The sequence below is a fragment of the Oncorhynchus masou genome, chromosome 32, assembly GCF_036934945.1.
Source record: "Oncorhynchus masou masou isolate Uvic2021 chromosome 32, UVic_Omas_1.1, whole genome shotgun sequence".
Classification (NCBI taxonomy): domain Eukaryota; kingdom Metazoa; phylum Chordata; class Actinopteri; order Salmoniformes; family Salmonidae; genus Oncorhynchus; species Oncorhynchus masou.
Genome location: NC_088243.1, coordinates 81,601,242 through 81,618,741, shown reverse-complemented (window position 1 = coordinate 81,618,741; position 17,500 = coordinate 81,601,242). Strand labels below are relative to the sequence as shown.

The 17,500-nt window shown below is 51.0% G+C and overlaps 1 protein-coding gene across 1 annotated transcript in view; it reads right to left on the bottom strand.

Annotated features, from left to right (window-relative positions):
- LOC135526681 (ephrin-B1-like) overlaps positions 1–17,500 on the bottom strand; it is a 147,768-nt gene that overhangs the window by 3,484 nt on the left and 126,784 nt on the right. Inside the window, exons 3-4 of the mRNA XM_064955235.1 lie at positions 9,321–9,413; positions 5,547–5,681 (exon numbers count right to left, since the gene is read on the bottom strand). Of these exons, the coding sequence (XP_064811307.1) occupies positions 5,547–5,681; positions 9,321–9,413 (228 nt within the window). The remainder of the gene's footprint in view (positions 1–5,546; positions 5,682–9,320; positions 9,414–17,500) is intronic.

Genomic DNA, 17,500 nt, shown 5'->3' with positions numbered 1-17,500 from the left:
AGCTTAACGAAATGACGATGAATTCTTCATATTTCTTTAGGGTGATTGACAAGTGCTATTGATGTCATCTAATTTAATTAGTTTAATCAAGATGACCCTGTAATGTAATCTGTGGTTAACAGCCAACATCACTCAGATTAATAAGATTGATACAGACGAAGCAAGAGCTAAGTCTACAGAAAGGTGTTTCGGGGAGAGGCCTGGGGAGAGGCCAGGGGTTAGGCCAGGGAAGAGGTCAGGGGAGAGGTCAGGGGAGAGGCCAGGGGAGAGGTCAGGGGACAGTCCAGGGGAGAGGCCAGGGGACGGGCCAGGGAAGAGGTCAGTGGAGAGGCCAGGGGAGAGGCCAGTGGAGAGGCCAGGGGAGAGGCCTGTGGAGAGACCAGTGGACAGGCCAGGTGAGATGCCAGGGGAGAGGCCAGGGGACAGGCCAGGGAAGAGGCCAGGGGACAGGCCAGGGGAGAGGTCAGGGGAGAGGTCAGGGAGAGGCCAGGGAGAGGTCAGGGGAGAGGCCAGGGGAGAGGTCAGGGGAGAGGTCAGGGGAGAGGCCAGGGGAGAGGCCAGGGAGAGGTCAGGGGAGAGGTCAGGGGACAGTCCAGGGGAGAGGCCAGGGGATGGGCCAGGGAGAGGTCAGGGGAGAGGTCAGGGGAGAGGCCAGGGGAGAGGTCAGGGGAGAGGCTAAGAGAGAGGCCAGGGGACGGGCCAGAGGAGAGGCCAGGGGAAAGGCCAGGGGACGGGCCAGGGAGGGTCCAGGGGACAGGCCAGGGGACAGGCCAGGGAACAGGCCAGGGGAGAGGCCAGGGGAAAGGCCAGGGGACGGGCCAGGGGAGAGGCCAGGGGAGAGGCCAGGGGAAAGGCCAGGGGAGAGGTCAGGGGAGAGGCCAAGAGAGAGGCCAGGGGACGGGCCAGAGGAGAGGCCAGGGGACAGGCCAGGGAACAGGCCAGGGAGAGGCCAGGGGAAAGGCCAGGGGACGGGCCAGGGAGAGTCCAGGGGACAGGCCAGGGGACAGGCCAGGGGAGAGGCCAGGGGAAAGGCCAGGGGACGGGCCAGGGGAGAGTCCAGGGGACAGGCCAGGGGAGAGGCCAGGGAGAGGCCAGGGGAGAGGCCAGGGACGGGCCAGGGGAGAGGCCAGGGGAAAGACCTGGGCAAGGGCCAGGGGCCGGGCCAGGGGATAATCCAGGGGAGCGGCCAAGCGACAGGCAAAGGGACAGGCCAGGGGAGAGGACAGGAGACAGGCCAGGGGAGAGGCCAGGGGACAGGCCAGGGGACAGGCCAGGGGAGAGGCCAGGGGACAGGCCAGGGAACAGGCCAGGGGACAGGCCAGGGGAGAGGCCAGGGGACAGGCCAGGGGAGAGGCCAGGGCACAGGCCAGGGGACAGGCCAGGGGAGAGGCCAGGGGACAGGCCAGGGGAGAGGCCAGGGGAGAGGTCAGGGGAGAGGCCAGGGGAGAGGTCAGGGGAGAGGCCAAGGGAGAGGCCAGGGGACAGTCCAGGGGAGAGGCCAGGGGACGGGCCAGGGAAGAGGTCAGTGGAGAGGCCAGGGGAGAGGCCAGTGGAGAGGCCAGGGGAGAGGCCTGTGGAGAGACCAGTGGACAGGCCAGGAGAGATGCCAGGGGAGAGGCCAGGGGACAGGCCAGGGAAGAGGCCAGGGGACAGGCCAGGGGAGAGGTCAGGGGAGAGGTCAGGGGAGAGGCCAGGGGAGAGGTCAGGGGAGAGGCCAGGGGAGAGGTCAGGGGAGAGGTCAGGGGAGAGGCCAGGGGAGAGGCCAGGGGAGAGGTCAGGGGAGAGGTCAGGGGACAGTCCAGGGGAGAGGCCAGGGGATGGGCCAGGGGAGAGGTCAGGGGAGAGGTCAGGGGAGAGGCCAGGGGAGAGGTCAGGGGAGAGGCTAAGAGAGAGGCCAGGGGACGGGCCAGAGGAGAGGCCAGGGGAAAGGCCAGGGGACGGGCCAGGGGAGGGTCCAGGGGACAGGCCAGGGGACAGGCCAGGGAACAGGCCAGGGGAGAGGCCAGGGGAAAGGCCAGGGGACGGGCCAGGGAACAGGCCAGGGGACAGGCCAGGGGAGAGGCCAGGGGAGAGGCCAGGGGAAAGGCCAGGGGAGAGGTCAGGGGAGAGGCCAAGAGAGAGGCCAGGGGACGGGCCAGAGGAGAGGCCAGGGGACAGGCCAGGGAACAGGCCAGGGGAGAGGCCAGGGGAAAGGCCAGGGGACGGGCCAGGGGAGAGTCCAGGGGACAGGCCAGGGGACAGGCCAGGGGAGAGGCCAGGGGAAAGGCCAGGGGACGGGCCAGGGGAGAGTCCAGGGGACAGGCCAGGGGAGAGGCCAGGGGAGAGGCCAGGGGAGAGGCCAGGGGACGGGCCAGGGGAGAGGCCAGGGGAAAGACCTGGGCAAGGGCCAGGGGCCGGGCCAGGGGATAATCCAGGGGAGCGGCCAAGCGACAGGCAAAGGGACAGGCCAGGGGAGAGGACAGGAGACAGGCCAGGGGAGAGGCCAGGGGACAGGCCAGGGGACAGGCCAGGGGAGAGGCCAGGGGACAGGCCAGGGAACAGGCCAGGGGACAGGCCAGGGGAGAGGCCAGGGGACAGGCCAGGGGAGAGGCCAGGGCACAGGCCAGGGGACAGGCCAGGGGAGAGGCCAGGGGCAGGCCAGGGGAGAGGCCAGGGGACAGGCCAGGGAAGAGACCAGGGAACAGACCAGGGGACAGGCCAGGGGACGGGCCAGAGGAGAGGCCAGGGGAAAGGCCAGGGGACGGGCCAGGGGAGGGTCCAGGGGACAGGCCAGGGGACAGGCCAGGGAACAGGCCAGGGGAGAGGCCAGGGGAAAGGCCAGGGGACGGGCCAGGGAACAGGCCAGGGGAGAGGCCAGGGGAGAGGCCAGGGGAGAGGCCAGGGGAAAGGCCAGGGGAGAGGTCAGGGGAGAGGCCAAGAGAGAGGCCAGGGGACGGGCCAGAGGAGAGGCCAGGGGACAGGCCAGGGAACAGGCCAGGGGAGAGGCCAGGGGAAAGGCCAGGGGACGGGCCAGGGAGAGTCCAGGGGACAGGCCAGGGGACAGGCCAGGGGAGAGGCCAGGGGAAAGGCCAGGGGACGGGCCAGGGAGAGTCCAGGGGACAGGCCAGGGGAGAGGCCAGGGAGAGGCCAGGGGAAAGACCTGGGCAAGGGCCAGGGGCCGGGCCAGGGGATAATCCAGGGGAGCGGCCAAGCGACAGGCAAAGGGACAGGCCAGGGGAGAGGACAGGAGACAGGCCAGGGGAGAGGCCAGGGGACAGGCCAGGGGACAGGCCAGGGAGAGGCCAGGGGACAGGCCAGGGAACAGGCCAGGGGACAGGCCAGGGGAGAGGCCAGGGGACAGGCCAGGGGAGAGGCCAGGGCACAGGCCAGGGGACAGGCCAGGGGAGAGGCCAGGGGCAGGCCAGGGGAGAGGCCAGGGGACAGGCCAGGGAAGAGACCAGGGAACAGACCAGGGAACAGACCAGGGGACAGGCCAGGGGACGGGCCAGGGGAGAGTCCAGGGGAGAGGCCATGGGAGAGGCCAGGGGAGAGTCCAGGGGAGAGGCCAGGGGACAGGCCAGGGGACAGGCCAGGGGACGGGCCAGAGGAGAGGCCAGGGGAAAGGCCAGGGGACGGGCCAGGGGAGGGTCCAGGGGACAGGCCAGGGGACAGGCCAGGGAACAGGCCAGGGGAGAGGCCAGGGGAAAGGCCAGGGGACGGGCCAGGGAACAGGCCAGGGGAGAGGCCAGGGGAGAGGCCAGGGGAGAGGCCAGGGGAAAGGCCAGGGGAGAGGTCAGGGGAGAGGCCAAGAGAGAGGCCAGGGGACGGGCCAGAGGAGAGGCCAGGGGACAGGCCAGGGAACAGGCCAGGGGAGAGGCCAGGGGAAAGGCCAGGGGACGGGCCAGGGGAGAGTCCAGGGGACAGGCCAGGGGACAGGCCAGGGGAGAGGCCAGGGGAAAGGCCAGGGGACGGGCCAGGGGAGAGTCCAGGGGACAGGCCAGGGGAGAGGCCAGGGGAGAGGCCAGGGGAAAGACCTGGGCAAGGGCCAGGGGCCGGGCCAGGGGATAATCCAGGGGAGCGGCCAAGCGACAGGCAAAGGGACAGGCCAGGGGAGAGGACAGGAGACAGGCCAGGGGAGAGGCCAGGGGACAGGCCAGGGGACAGGCCAGGGGAGAGGCCAGGGGACAGGCCAGGGAACAGGCCAGGGGACAGGCCAGGGGAGAGGCCAGGGGACAGGCCAGGGGAGAGGCCAGGGCACAGGCCAGGGGACAGGCCAGGGGAGAGGCCAGGGGCAGGCCAGGGGAGAGGCCAGGGGACAGGCCAGGGAAGAGACCAGGGAACAGACCAGGGAACAGACCAGGGGACAGGCCAGGGGACGGGCCAGGGGAGAGTCCAGGGGAGAGGCCATGGGAGAGGCCAGGGGAGAGTCCAGGGGAGAGGCCAGGGGACAGGCCAGGGGACAGGCCAGGGAACAGACCAGGGGACAGGCCAGGGGACAACCAGGGGACAGGCCAGGGGAGAGGCCAGGAGTTAGGCCAGGAGACAGGCCAGGGGACAGGCCAGGGGAGAGGCCAAGTGAGAGGCCAGGGTAGAGAACAGGCCAGGGAACAGGCTAGGGGACAGGCCAGGGGAGAGGCCAAGTGAGAGGACAGGGTAGAGAACAGGCCAGGGGACAGGCTAGGGGACAGGCCGGGGAAGAGGCCAAGTGAGAGGCCAGGGTAGAGAACAGGCCAGGGGACAGGCTAGGGGACAGGCCGGGGAAGAGGCCAAGTGAGAGGCCAGGGTAGAGAACAGGCCAGGGGACAGGCTAGGGGACAGGCCGGGGAAGAGGCCATGTGAGAGGAGAGGGTAGAGAACAGGCCAGGGAAGATATGCACATCTGACTCTGTTTAATTTCTTTCTGTAGGGGGTGAGAGGGGGTGAGAGGGGGGTGGGAGGTGGTGAGAGGGGGGTGAGAGGGGGTGAGAGGGGGTGGGAGGGGGTGAGAGGGGGTGAGAGGGGGTGGGAGGGGGTTGGGAACGACGGTTACTGGAAAAAAAGAGTGACTATCTCCTGAAGTGACTGAAATCGGAGCAGAATCAAATCTGTTTCCCATGTATATCAGCAGCTGCTGCCAGAAATCTCTCTCAGTCACTTTCTCCCTGTCCACACTTCTCTCTCTACCTTCTCTCTCTCCTTCTCTCTCTCCTCTCTTTCCTTCTCTCTCTACCTTCTCTTTCTACCTTCTCTCTCTCCTTCTCTTTCTACCTTCTCTCTCTCCTTCTCTCTCTACATTCTCTCTCATTCTCTCTCTCCTTCTCTCTCTACCTTCCCTCTCTACCTTCTCTCTCTACCTTCTCTCTCTCCTTCTCTCTCTACCTTATCTCTCTAACTTCTCTCTCCTTCTCTCTCTAACTTCTCTCTCTCCTCTCTCTCCTTCTCTCTCTACCTCTCTCTCTCCTCTAACTACCTGTTCTTGACCCGCACCCAACACTTTTCATGGGGTCGATATTCTTTAGGTTCTATTTGTTCTGTAAGGTTCAGCTGGGTTCCGTCAGGTTCTAATGGGGTTAGGGTTGTTATCTCACCAGTGTTGCCTGGCTCTCCTGCCCCAGGCAGCAGGTTGTCCTCAGGGCTAGGACTGAAGTCTCCTCCCAGACTGTTGTCGTTCTCTCTCTCTGGTTCCTCTGGTAATATAGGGTCTGGTAGAACAGTGTTGGGGTCTGAAACATAGGGCACCGTGATAAATATCTCTGTATGATAGTAACTCACAGAGACACACACGAACGTACACGCACAAGCGTGCACACACATATGCACACAAGAGCAAACACAGACACCCACTCAGTAGTCTAGGGGACAGAACACACTGACATGGCAGAATGAGGTTAAGAAAATTATATATTTGGTTTTTATTGTTATTCATTATTCATATCTGTAAAAGGCCAAAATATGTCTTATTTATATGTCTGGTTTTAACATTACTGCTGAGTAAAGGAGAGGAGAGGAGAGGAGAGGAGAGGAGAGGAGAGGAGAGGAGAGGAGAGGAGAGGAGAGGAGAGGAGAGGAGAGGAGAAGAGGAGAGGAGAAGAGAGGAGGAGAGGAGAGAAGAAGAGAGGAGAGGAGAGGAGAGGAGGAAAAGAGAGGAGAAGACTTGAGAAGAGGAGAGGAGAGGAGAGGAGAAGACTTGAGAAGAGAAGAGGAGAGTAGAGGAGATGAGAGGAGAGGAGAGGAGAGGAGAGGAGAGGAGAGGAGAGGAGAGGAGAGAAGAGAAAAGAAGAGAAGAGAAGAGAGGAAAAGAGAAGAGAAGAGTAGAGTAGAGAGTAGAAGAGAATGGAAGCGAAGAGAAGAGAGGAGAGGAGAGGAGAGGAGAGGAGAGGAGAGGAGAGGAGAGGAGAGGAGAGGAGAGGAGAGGAGAGGAGAGGAGAGGAGGAAAAGAGAGGAGAAGACTTGAGAAGAGAAGAGGAGAGGAGAGGAGAGATGTTTGAGGTTAAGTCAACTCTAAAGATAATAGTGTTCGTAGAGGAAACAAATGGTTTATATCTCTAACTGTTGTAGAGGGAACAGTTGGTTTATATCTCTAACTGTTGAAGAGGGAACAGTTGGTTTAAATCAATCTAACTGTTGTAGAGGGAAGAGTTGGTTTAAATCAATTCAATTTCAATTCAAGGGCTTTATTGGCATGGGAAACATGTGTTAGCATTGCCAAAGCAAGTAAGGTAGATAATATATAAAGTGAAATAAACAATAAAAATTAACAGTAGATCACACATACAGAAGTTTCAAAACAATAAAGACATCACAAATGTCATATTATATATATATATATACAGTGTTTTAACAATGTACAAATGGTAAAGGACACAAGATAAAATAAATAAGCATAGATATGGGTTGTATTTACAATGGTGCGTGTTCTTCACTGGTTGACCTTTTCTCATGGTAACAGGTCACAAATCTTGCTGCTCTGATGGCACACTGTGGAATTTCACCCAGTAGATATGGGAGTTTTTCAAAATTTGATTGTTTTCGAATTCTTTGTGGATCTGTGTAATCTGAGGGAAATATGTCTCTCTAATATGGTCATACATTGGGCAGGGGGTTAGGAAGTGCAGCTCAGTTTCCACCTCATTTTGTGGGCAGTGAGCACATAGCCTGTCTTCTCTTGAGAGCCATGTCTGCCTACGGCAGCCTTTCTCAATAGCAAGGCTATGCTCGCTGAGTCTGTACATAGTCAAAGCTTTCCTTAATTTTGGGTCAGTCACAGTGGTCAGGTATTCTGCCGCTGTGTACTCTCTGTGTAGGGCCAAATAGCAGTCAAGTTTGCTGTTTTTTTGTTAATTCTTTCCAATGTGTCAAGTAATTATCTTTTTGTTTTCTCATGATTTGGTTGGGTCTAATTGTGCTGCTGTCCTGGGGCTCTGTAGGGTGTGTATATCTCTAACTGTTGAAGAGGGAACAGTTGGTTTATCAATCTAACTGTTGTAGAGGGAATAGTTGGTTTAAATCAATCTAACTGTTGTAGAGGGAAGAGTTGGTAATCAATCTAACTGTTGTAGAGGGAACAGTTGGTTTCTCAATCTAACTGTTGTAGAGGGGACAGTTGGTTTATCAATCGAGAGAGAGAGAGAGAGAGAGAGAGAGAGAGAGAGAGAGAGAGAGAGAGAGAGAGAGAGAGAATTGCAGTAGTGAGATTACAGTTTCCAGCAGTAGTGTGATTACAGTTTCCAGCAGTTGTCACGGTTTTCTGTAGGCGAAATAGTGTCGGACCAAAATGCGGCGTGTCTATTGCAATCCATGTTTAATAAAACTGAAGTAAACACTAATCAATATGAAAAAACTATAAACAATACACGAAAACCAAAACAGCCTAATTAATACTGGTGCAAACTAATACAAGACAGACCTAAGGACAAAAGGACAATCACCCACAAAACCCAACACCAAACAGGCTACCTAAATATGGTTCCCAATCAGAGACAATGACTAACACCTGCCTCTGATTGAGAACCATATCAGGCCAAACACAGAAACAGACAAACTAGACACACAACATAGATTTCCCACTCAGATCACACCCTGACCAAACAAAACATATAAACATACAAAGCAAACTATGGTCAGGGTGTGACAGCAGTAGTATATTTATGGTTTCCAGCAGTAGTGTAATTATGGTTTCTAGCAGTAGTATAATTATGGTTTCCAGCAGTAGTGTAATTACGGTTTCTAGCAGACGTGTAATTATGGTTTCCAGCAGTAGTGTAATTACGGTTTCTAGCAGACGTGTAATTATGGTTTCCAGCAGTAGTGTAATTATGGTTTCCAGCAGTAGTGTAATTATGGTTTCCAGCAGTAGTGTAATTATGGTTTCCAGCAGTAGTGTAATTATGGTTTCCAGCAGTAGTGTAATTACGGTTTCCAGCAGTAGTGTAATTACGGTTTCCAGCAGTAGTGTAATTATGGTTTCCAGCAGTAGTGTAATTATGGTTTCCAGCAGTAGTGTAATTACGGTTTCCAGCAGTAGTGTAATTACGGTTTCCAGCAGTAGTGTAATTATGGTTTCCAGCAGTAGTGTAATTATGGTTTCCAGCAGTAGTGTAATTACAGTTTCCAACAGTAGTGTAATTATGGTTTCCAGCAGTAGTGTAATTATGGTTTCCAGCAGTAGTCAGCGCTACCTTGCTCTGTTTTGACTGATTCATAATATACTGTAGGTGTTATAGTCTATGAGAGGCTACAGACGATCTGGTTTGCTCAGTGCTGATCCTAAAGTGAAGTGGCGTTTGGAGGACTAAGCACGTGCAGTAAAGTGTTCTCTCTCTCGTCTAGGGACCCACTTCAACTCTGAATATGCTGACATTTAGCTTCCTTCACAAGACGGACGATACGAAAGTCAACCAGCAGGAGGTTGTGTTTGTGTGTGTGCGCGCGTGCGTGCGTGCGTGTGAGTGTGCGTGTGTGTGTGTGTGCTGTTTTAAATATTCACAGTGAGAGATTATATGAATAATGTATGATTGTATTTGCATGCTAAGATGCTAAGGCCTGTGCTGTGTCAGAATGGAGGATACAGTGAAGTCACTGTGACCATGTACACCAATACAGTTATCCTCAAGGTTACACACTGATACACACTGTTAGGGCACTGGGATTTTGCATAGACGTGAAGAACTGCGCTGCATTGAAGGTGTGTGCCAGGCCTAAACTCAGTTAGTGTCTACAGCACTGCAAATTAAACTTTGAGGAAGGGAGAATGTTTAATGTGTACACATATAGGAGAGTTTAGAGTGCAACACATGGAGAAACATATTCGCGTAATGTTTGTTGTCAGAAATATCAATCAATGAAAGCGTTTCTTTGTTTACCTTGTCCAACCTTCATGACAACTTTCATGGCCCTGGTCTTACAGACTCCTCCCTCTCTGTTCTCCAGGCCTTCGATGGAACCATTGGACGTGGCTGGAAGAGAGAGATAGGGAGAGATAGGGAGAGATAGGGAGAGATAGGGAGAGCGAGAGAGAGAAAGAGAGAGCGCGAGCGAGAAGTCAAAACAGGAACATTTTACATCTGCCAATATCCCCCCCCCCCCCTCCTCCCTCTCTGCAGATGACTTCGTCAACCATTTTGAAAAGAAGGTCGACGACATCCGATCCTCGTTTGCTAAGTCAAACGACACCGCTGGTTCTGCTCACACTGCCCTACCCTGTGCTCTGACCTCTTTCTCCCCTCTCTCTCCAGATGAAATCTCGCTTCTTGTGACGGCCGGCCGCCCAACAACCTGCCCGCTTGACCCTATCCCCTCCTCTCTTCTCCAGACCATTTCCGGGGACCTTCTCCCTTACCTCACCTCGCTCATCAACTCATCCCTGACCGCTGGCTACGTCCCTTCCGTCTTCAAGAGAGCGAGAGTTGCACCCCTTCTGAAAAAACCTACACTCGATCCCTCCGATGTCAACAACTACAGACCAGTATCCCTTCTTTCTTTTCTCTCCAAAACTCTTGAACGTGCCGTCCTTGGCCAGCTCTCCCACTATCTCTCTCAGAATGACCTTCTTGATCCAAATCAGTCAGGTTTCAAGACTAGTCATTCAACTGAGACTGCTCTTCTCTGCATCACGGAGGCGCTCCGCAGTGCTAAAGCTAACTCTCTCTCCTCTGCTCTCATCCTTCTAGACCTATCGGCTGCCTTCGATACTGTGAACCATCAGATCCTCCTCTCCACCCTCTCCGAGTTGGGCATCTCCGGCGCGGCCCACGCTTGGATTGCGTCCTACCTGACAGGTCGCTCCTACCAGGTGACGTGGCGAGAATCTGTCTCCTCGCCACGCGCTCTCACCACTGGTGTCCCCCAGGGCTCTGTTCTAGGCCCTCTCCTATTCTCGCTATACACCAAGTCACTTGGCTCTGTCATAACCTCACATGGTCTCTCCTATCATTGCTATGCAGACGACACACAATTAATCTTCTCCTTTCCCCCTTCTGATGACCAGGTGGCGAATCGCATCTCTGCATGTCTGGCAGACATATCAGTGTGGATGACGGATCACCACCTCAAGCTGAACCTCGGCAAGACGGAGCTGCTCTTCCTCCCGGGGAAGGACTGCCCGTTCCATGATCTCGCCATCACGGTTGACAACTCCATTGTGTCCTCCTCCCAGAGCGCTAAGAACCTTGGCGTGATCCTGGACAACACCCTGTCGTTCTCAACCAACATCATGGCGGTGGCCCGTTCCTGTAGGTTCATGCTCTACAACATCCGCAGAGTACGACCCTGCCTCACACAGGAAGCGGCGCAGGTCCTAATCCAGGCACTTGTCATCTCCCGTCTGGATTACTGCAACTCGCTGTTGGCTGGGCTCCCTGCCTGTGCCATTAAACCCCTACAACTCATCCAGAACGCCGCAGCCCGTCTGGTGTTCAACCTTCCCAAGTTCTCTCACGTCACCCCGCTCCTCCGCTCTCTCCACTGGCTTCCAGTTGAAGCTCGCATCCGCTACAAGACCATGGTGCTTGCCTACGGAGCTGTGAGGGGAACGGCACCGCAGTACCTCCAGGCTCTGATCAGGCCCTACACCCAAGCAAGGGCACTGCGTTCATCCACCTCTGGCCTGCTCGCCTCCCTACCATTGAGGAAGTACAGTTCCCGCTCAGCCCAGTCAAAACTGTTCGCTGCTCTGGCCCCCAATGGTGGAACAAACTCCCTCACGACGCCAGGACAGCGGAGTCAATCACCACCTTCCGGAGACACCTGAAACCCCACCTCTTCAAGGAATACCTAGGATAAGATAAGTAATCCTTCTCACCACCCCCCCCCCCTTAATGATTTAGATGCACTATTGTAAAGTGGCTGTTCCACTGGATGTCAGAAGGTGAATTCACCAATTTGTAAGTCGCTCTGGATAAGAGCGTCTGCTAAATGACTTAAATGTAATGTAAATGTAAAAGTTAATATGGAAATTATCTCAACAGAGAAAATGTTTCTCATTTGTGCAACTTATATACCCCCAATATATTCCCCATACTTTAACAATGACAGCTTCTCTATCCTAGAGCGGGAGATCAACCATTTTCAGGACCAGGGACATTTGCAACCTAAATGCCAGAACTGGAGAAGAACCTGACACTCTTAGCACACAGGGGGACAAACACCTACCTGGAGGTTACAGTTTTCCCTCACAAATATGCCCCCTAGACACAACTATGACAAAACAACCAATAAAAACAGGTCACAACACCTGCAGCTCTGTTGCACACTGGGTCTGTAAATGGTAGTCAACGGTAGGTTTTGAGGCGACTCCTATGGTAGGTACACCTACAGCTCATCCCTTAGCAGTAGTACTGTAGATTACTTTATCACTGACCTCAACCCAAGAGACACTCAGAGCGTTCACAGTCAGTCCATTAACACCCCTATCAGATCACAGCAAAATCATAATCTACTTGAACAGAGCAATACTCAATAATGAGACATCAACGCCAAAGGAACTGCACAATATTAAGAAATGCTATAGAGGGAAGGAAAGTAGTGGGGAAACCTACCATAAAACAATTAGGCAACAACAAATTCAATCCTTTTCAGACAACATCCTGAACAAAACATTTCACTGTAACAGTGAAGGTTTAACTTGGCAGTAGAAAGCCTAAAAAGTATATTTGAACCTTCAGCTTCCCTATCAAATCTAAAAATTTGCAGACAACCTAAGAAAACAAATAACAATGACAAATGGTTTGATGAAGAATGCAAAAAACCTAAGAAAGAAATTGAGAAACCTATCCAACCAAAAACATAGAGACCCAGAAAACCTGAGTCTAACGCCTTCACTACTGTGAGTCATTAAAACAATACAGAAATACACTACGGAAAACGAAGGAACAGCACGTCAGAAATAAGCTCAATGTAATTGAAGAATCCATAGAATCGAACCACTTCTGGGAAAATTGGAACACACTAACAACCACACAAAGAGTTATATATCCAAAACAGAGATGTGTGGTTAAACCACTTCTCCAATTTTTTATGCTCTATAACAAAAGAACAAACAGCAAAAACATATACATTATCAATTAGAAATCTTATAATAATCTATTAAAGACGACCAGAACTATCACGACTTCCACCAAAGTTGGTCCGCCTCCTTGTTCGGGCGGCGTTCGGCGGTCGACCTCACCGGCCGTCTAGCCACCACCGATCCCCTTTTCATTTTCCATTTGTTCTGTCTTTGCCTTTCACACCTGGCTTCACTCAACCGATGACTTATTTATTATTTATTTGTGTTTGTGAGTGATTGTATATTGTAATTCGGTCCATGTTTGTGGTCTATCATTGTTGCCTTGTATATTTGTATTTTTTGAGTAAAGTACTTGAATTACTCATATCTGCTGTCCTGCGCCTGACTCCCTACACCAGCTACACATAGGACCACTACAAGAACCCACTAGATTCTCCCATTACATTGAATGAACTACAGGACAAAATACAAACCCTCCAACCCAAAAAGGACTGTGGTGTTAATGGTATCCTAATTGAAATGATAGAATATAGAGACCACAAATTCCAACTTTGCTAAACTTGAACTCTTTAACATCATCCTCAGCTCTGGCATCTTTTCCAATAAAGTGGAGGGAAATTTGACCCCATTAACTACTGTGGGATATGTGTCAACAGCAACCTGGGGAAAATCCTCTGCATTATCACTAACAGCAGACGTGTACATTTCCCCAGTGAAAACAATGTACTGAGCAAATGTCAAATTGACTTTTTTCCAAATTACTGTATGACAGACCACATATTCAACCTGCACACCCTAATTGACAAACAAACAAACCAAAACAAAGGAAATGTCTTCTCATGCTTTGTTGACTTCCAAAAAGTTTTTGACTCCATTTGGCATGAGGGTCTGCTATACAAATTGATGGAAAGTGGTGGGGAAAAAACATACGACATCATAAAATCCATGGACACAAACAACAAGCATACGGTTAAATTGAGCAAAAAACACACATTTCTTTACACAGGGCCGTCGTGTGAGACAGGGATGCAGCTTAAGCCCCACCATCTTCAACATATATATTAAGAAATTAGCGAGGACACTAGAATCTGAAGTTAAATGTCTACTGTTTTCTGATGATCTGGTGCTTCTGTCCCCAACCAAAGAGGGCCTACAGCAGCACCTAGATCTTCTGCACAGATTCTGTCAGACCTGGGCCCTGACATTAAATCTCAGTAAGACAATAATAATGGTGTTCCAAAAAAGGTCCAGTTGCCAGGACCACAAATACAAATTCCATCTAGACACTGAGCACACAAAAAGAATGATACATACCTCGGCCTAAACATCAGCGCCACAGGTAACTTCCACAAAGCTGTGAACGATCTGAGAGACGAGGCAAGAAGGGCCTTCTATGCCATCAAAAGGGACATAAAACTTGACAGACAATTAGGATCTGGCTAAAAATACTTGAATCAGTTATAGAAAACAATTAACCTTTAAGCTTGTGAGGTCTGGGGTCCGCTCACCAACCAAGATTTTCACAAAATGGAAAAAACACCAAATTGAGACTCTGCATGCAGAATTCTGCAAAAATATCCTCTGTGTACAATGTAAAACACCAAATAATGCAGACAGAGCAGAAGTAGGCCGAATCCCGCTACTTATCAAAATCCAGAAAATAGACGTTAAATTCTACAACCACCTGAAAAGGAAGTGATTCCCAAACATTCCATAACAAAGCCAACACCTGCAGAGAAATAAACCTGGAGAAGAGTCCCTTAACCTTTGTGTAGTCTTAACATTCTGTATACTCCCCTTGTCCAAAGGGTAAAACATGACCCACCTTCACTAAACCCCTCAAATAAAGCAGCTTAACTGAATATTTTGCATGAAGAAACAACCGGTCATTCATCACAAACTTTGTGAACATCTGGGATGTCCATCTTCACAATGCAGAAAGACTGCATTTAATCAGTAGACACCACTTGTTTTTATTATAACACACCTGTCATAATGGTTTTCTTTACTAAAGTAGAGGTGTATTATTATTATTATTACTGCTAAAGGTACTGCATAAAAAAACATTATTTTTGCAATAGATAGCACTTGTAAAACCTAAGAATGTAGCAGAAATGTGCAGAAAGTAGTATTGAATACATTTTATTGAAGGGAAACAATAAGTCTTTTTAACATTTTTGGCAACATAGCCATATATTCTTATATACAGTTGTGGCCAAAAGTTTGGAGAATGACACAACTATTCATTTCCACAAAGTTTGTTGCTTCAGTGTCTTTAGATATTGTTGTCAGATGTTACTATGGAATACTGAAGTACAATTACAAGCATTCCATAAGTGACAAAGGCTTTTATTGACAATTACATGAAGTTGATGTAAAGAGTCAATATTTGCAGGTTGACCCTTCTTTTACAAGACCTCTGCAATCCACCCTGGCATGCTGTCAATTAACTTCTGGGCCATATCCTAACTGATGGCAGCCCATTCTTGCAAAATCAATGTTTGGAGTATGTCAGAATTTGTGGGTTTTTGTTTGTCCACCTGCCTCTTGAGGATTGACCACAAGTTCTCAATGGGATTAAGGTCAATAGAGTTTCCTGGCCATGGACCCAAAATATCGATGTTTTGTTCCCCGAGCCACTTAGTTGTCACTTTGGCCTTATAACAAGGTGCTTCATCATGCTGGAAAAGACATTGTTTGTCACCAAACTGTTCCTGGATGGTTGGGAAAAGTTGCTCTCAGAGCATGTGTTGGTACCATTCTTTATTCATGGCTGTGTTCTTAGGCAAAATTGTGAGTGAGCCCCCTCCCTTGGCTGAGAAGCAACCCCACACATGAATGGCCTCAGGATGCTTTACTGTTGGCATGACACAGGACTGATGGTAGCGCTCACCTTGTCTTCTCCAGACAAGCTTTTTTCCAGATGCCCCAAACAATCGGAAAGGGGATTCCTCAGAGGAAAGGACTGTACCCCAGTCCTTAGAAGTCCAATCCCTGTGCCTTTTGCAGAATATCAGTCTGTCCCTGATGTTTCTCACACCTGCCTGCTGCCATTCCTGAGCAAGCTGTGTACTGGTGGTGCCCCGATCCCGCAGCTGACGATCCTGGCCCTTGCTGGACTTTCTTGGGTGCCCTGAAGCCTTCTTCACAACAATTGAACTGCTCTCCTTGAAGTTCTTGATGATCTGACAAATGGTTGATTTAGGTGCAATCTTACTGGCAGCAATATCCTTGCCTGTGAAGCCACTATTTGTGCAAAGCAATGATGACGGCACGTGTTTCCTTGCAGGTAACCATGGTTGACAGAGGAAGAACAATGATTCCAAGCACCACTTTCCTTTTGAAGCTGTTATTCAAACTCAATCAGCATGACAGAGTGATCTCCGGCCTGGTCCTCTTCAACACTCACACCTGTGTTAACGAGAGAATCACTGACATGAGGTCTGTGGCAGGGCTGAAATGCAGTGGAAATGTTTTTTTCGGCATTCAGTTCATTTGCATTGCAATTCATCTGATCACTCTTCATAACATTCTGGAGTATATGCAAATTGCCATTTGTCACGCCCTGACCTTAGTCATCTTTGTTGTCTTTATTATTTTGGTTAGGTCAGGGTGTGACATGGGGGATTTATGTGTTTTGCCTAGTCTTGGGGGTTTTGTATGTTTATGGGGCTGTATCCTTTCTAGGTAGTTTTGTATGAATATGTTTGCCTAGATTGGTTCTCAATTAGAGGCAGCTGTCTGTCGTTGTCTCTGATTGGGAACCATATTTAGGCAGCCATGTTCTTTGGGTATTTTGTGGGTGATTGTTTCCTGTGTCTGTGTCATTGCACCAGATAGGACTGTTTCGGTTTTCACAGTTGTTGTTTTGTATTTTGTAATTGTTCTCATGTATGGTCTTGATTAAACATGTTGAACTCCAACCACGCTGCATTTTGGTCCTCCTCTTCTTCAGCGGAAGAAAGCCGTTACACCATCATACAAACTGAGGCAGCGGACATTGTGAAAATTAATATATGTGTCATTCTCAAAACTTTTGGCTATGACTGCACTGTACAATGAGGAATTCAACTCTTCTCCCATTTTTTTAACTATTGCCCCCACCCAAAAAGTGTATAAACAACAAAAATAAATTAGAATAAAATAAGATAATAGATACAAAACAAAAACGTGAAGAACATAAATCAATCAACTCTAATTAGCACATTTGTTTTCACCTTTATTTAACTAAGCAAGTCAGTTAAGAACATATTCTTATTTTCAGTGACAGTCTCAGAACAGTGGGTTAACTGCCTGTTCAGGGGAAGAATGACAGATTTGTACCTTGTCAGCTTAGGGTTATGAACTTGCAACCTTTCGGTTACTAGTCCAACGCTCTAACCACTAGGCTACCCTGCCGCCCCACATGTTGGACAGTATGTAAGTGTGTGTGCATGGACTTTGCAGATGTATTTCTCACATGTGCAGCACATAGTATTTGTTTTACAGTCCTCCTTTGGGGGGCAGAATTGGCATCCCCTCCTCTTGCCTGGCCCAGCTGCATCCTCAGGTGGATCAGGACAAGATTCAGCCCCCTGAACAGCTTTCACAAGCGCTGCTGTGTGGGAAAGGCTCTCCCTTCTTTGAATGTGTGGGGTTACAAGTGCCTTTTCCAGCTGCTCCAGAAACACCCTCCTCTTGTTCCACTTATCAGGCATCCAGGTAGTGTCGATCTTGTTCCATATCACAAAGGCATTGTATGAGGACACATCAATGATGTTATGGACCAGGGGCCAGCGGGCAGTTATCCTCCTGCAAGTTTAATTAAGTTCCAATCACCTTGTCCAGGTTGTCCACACCTCTTTTGTTGTGATTGTGGTCCAGAATGATGACTGGCTTCCTGTCCTCACGGTCACTGATCTCAGCCGTTTTGTGCAGTGTGCTCAGAACCACATTCTTGTTCCTCTTTGTGAGGTAAGAAACTAGAGTGGGGGTGAAGACAAGCTTTGATGAGAAGGCCTCTCTCCCCCTTGTTGTGAGGAGTGCAGGGGGGAGCTC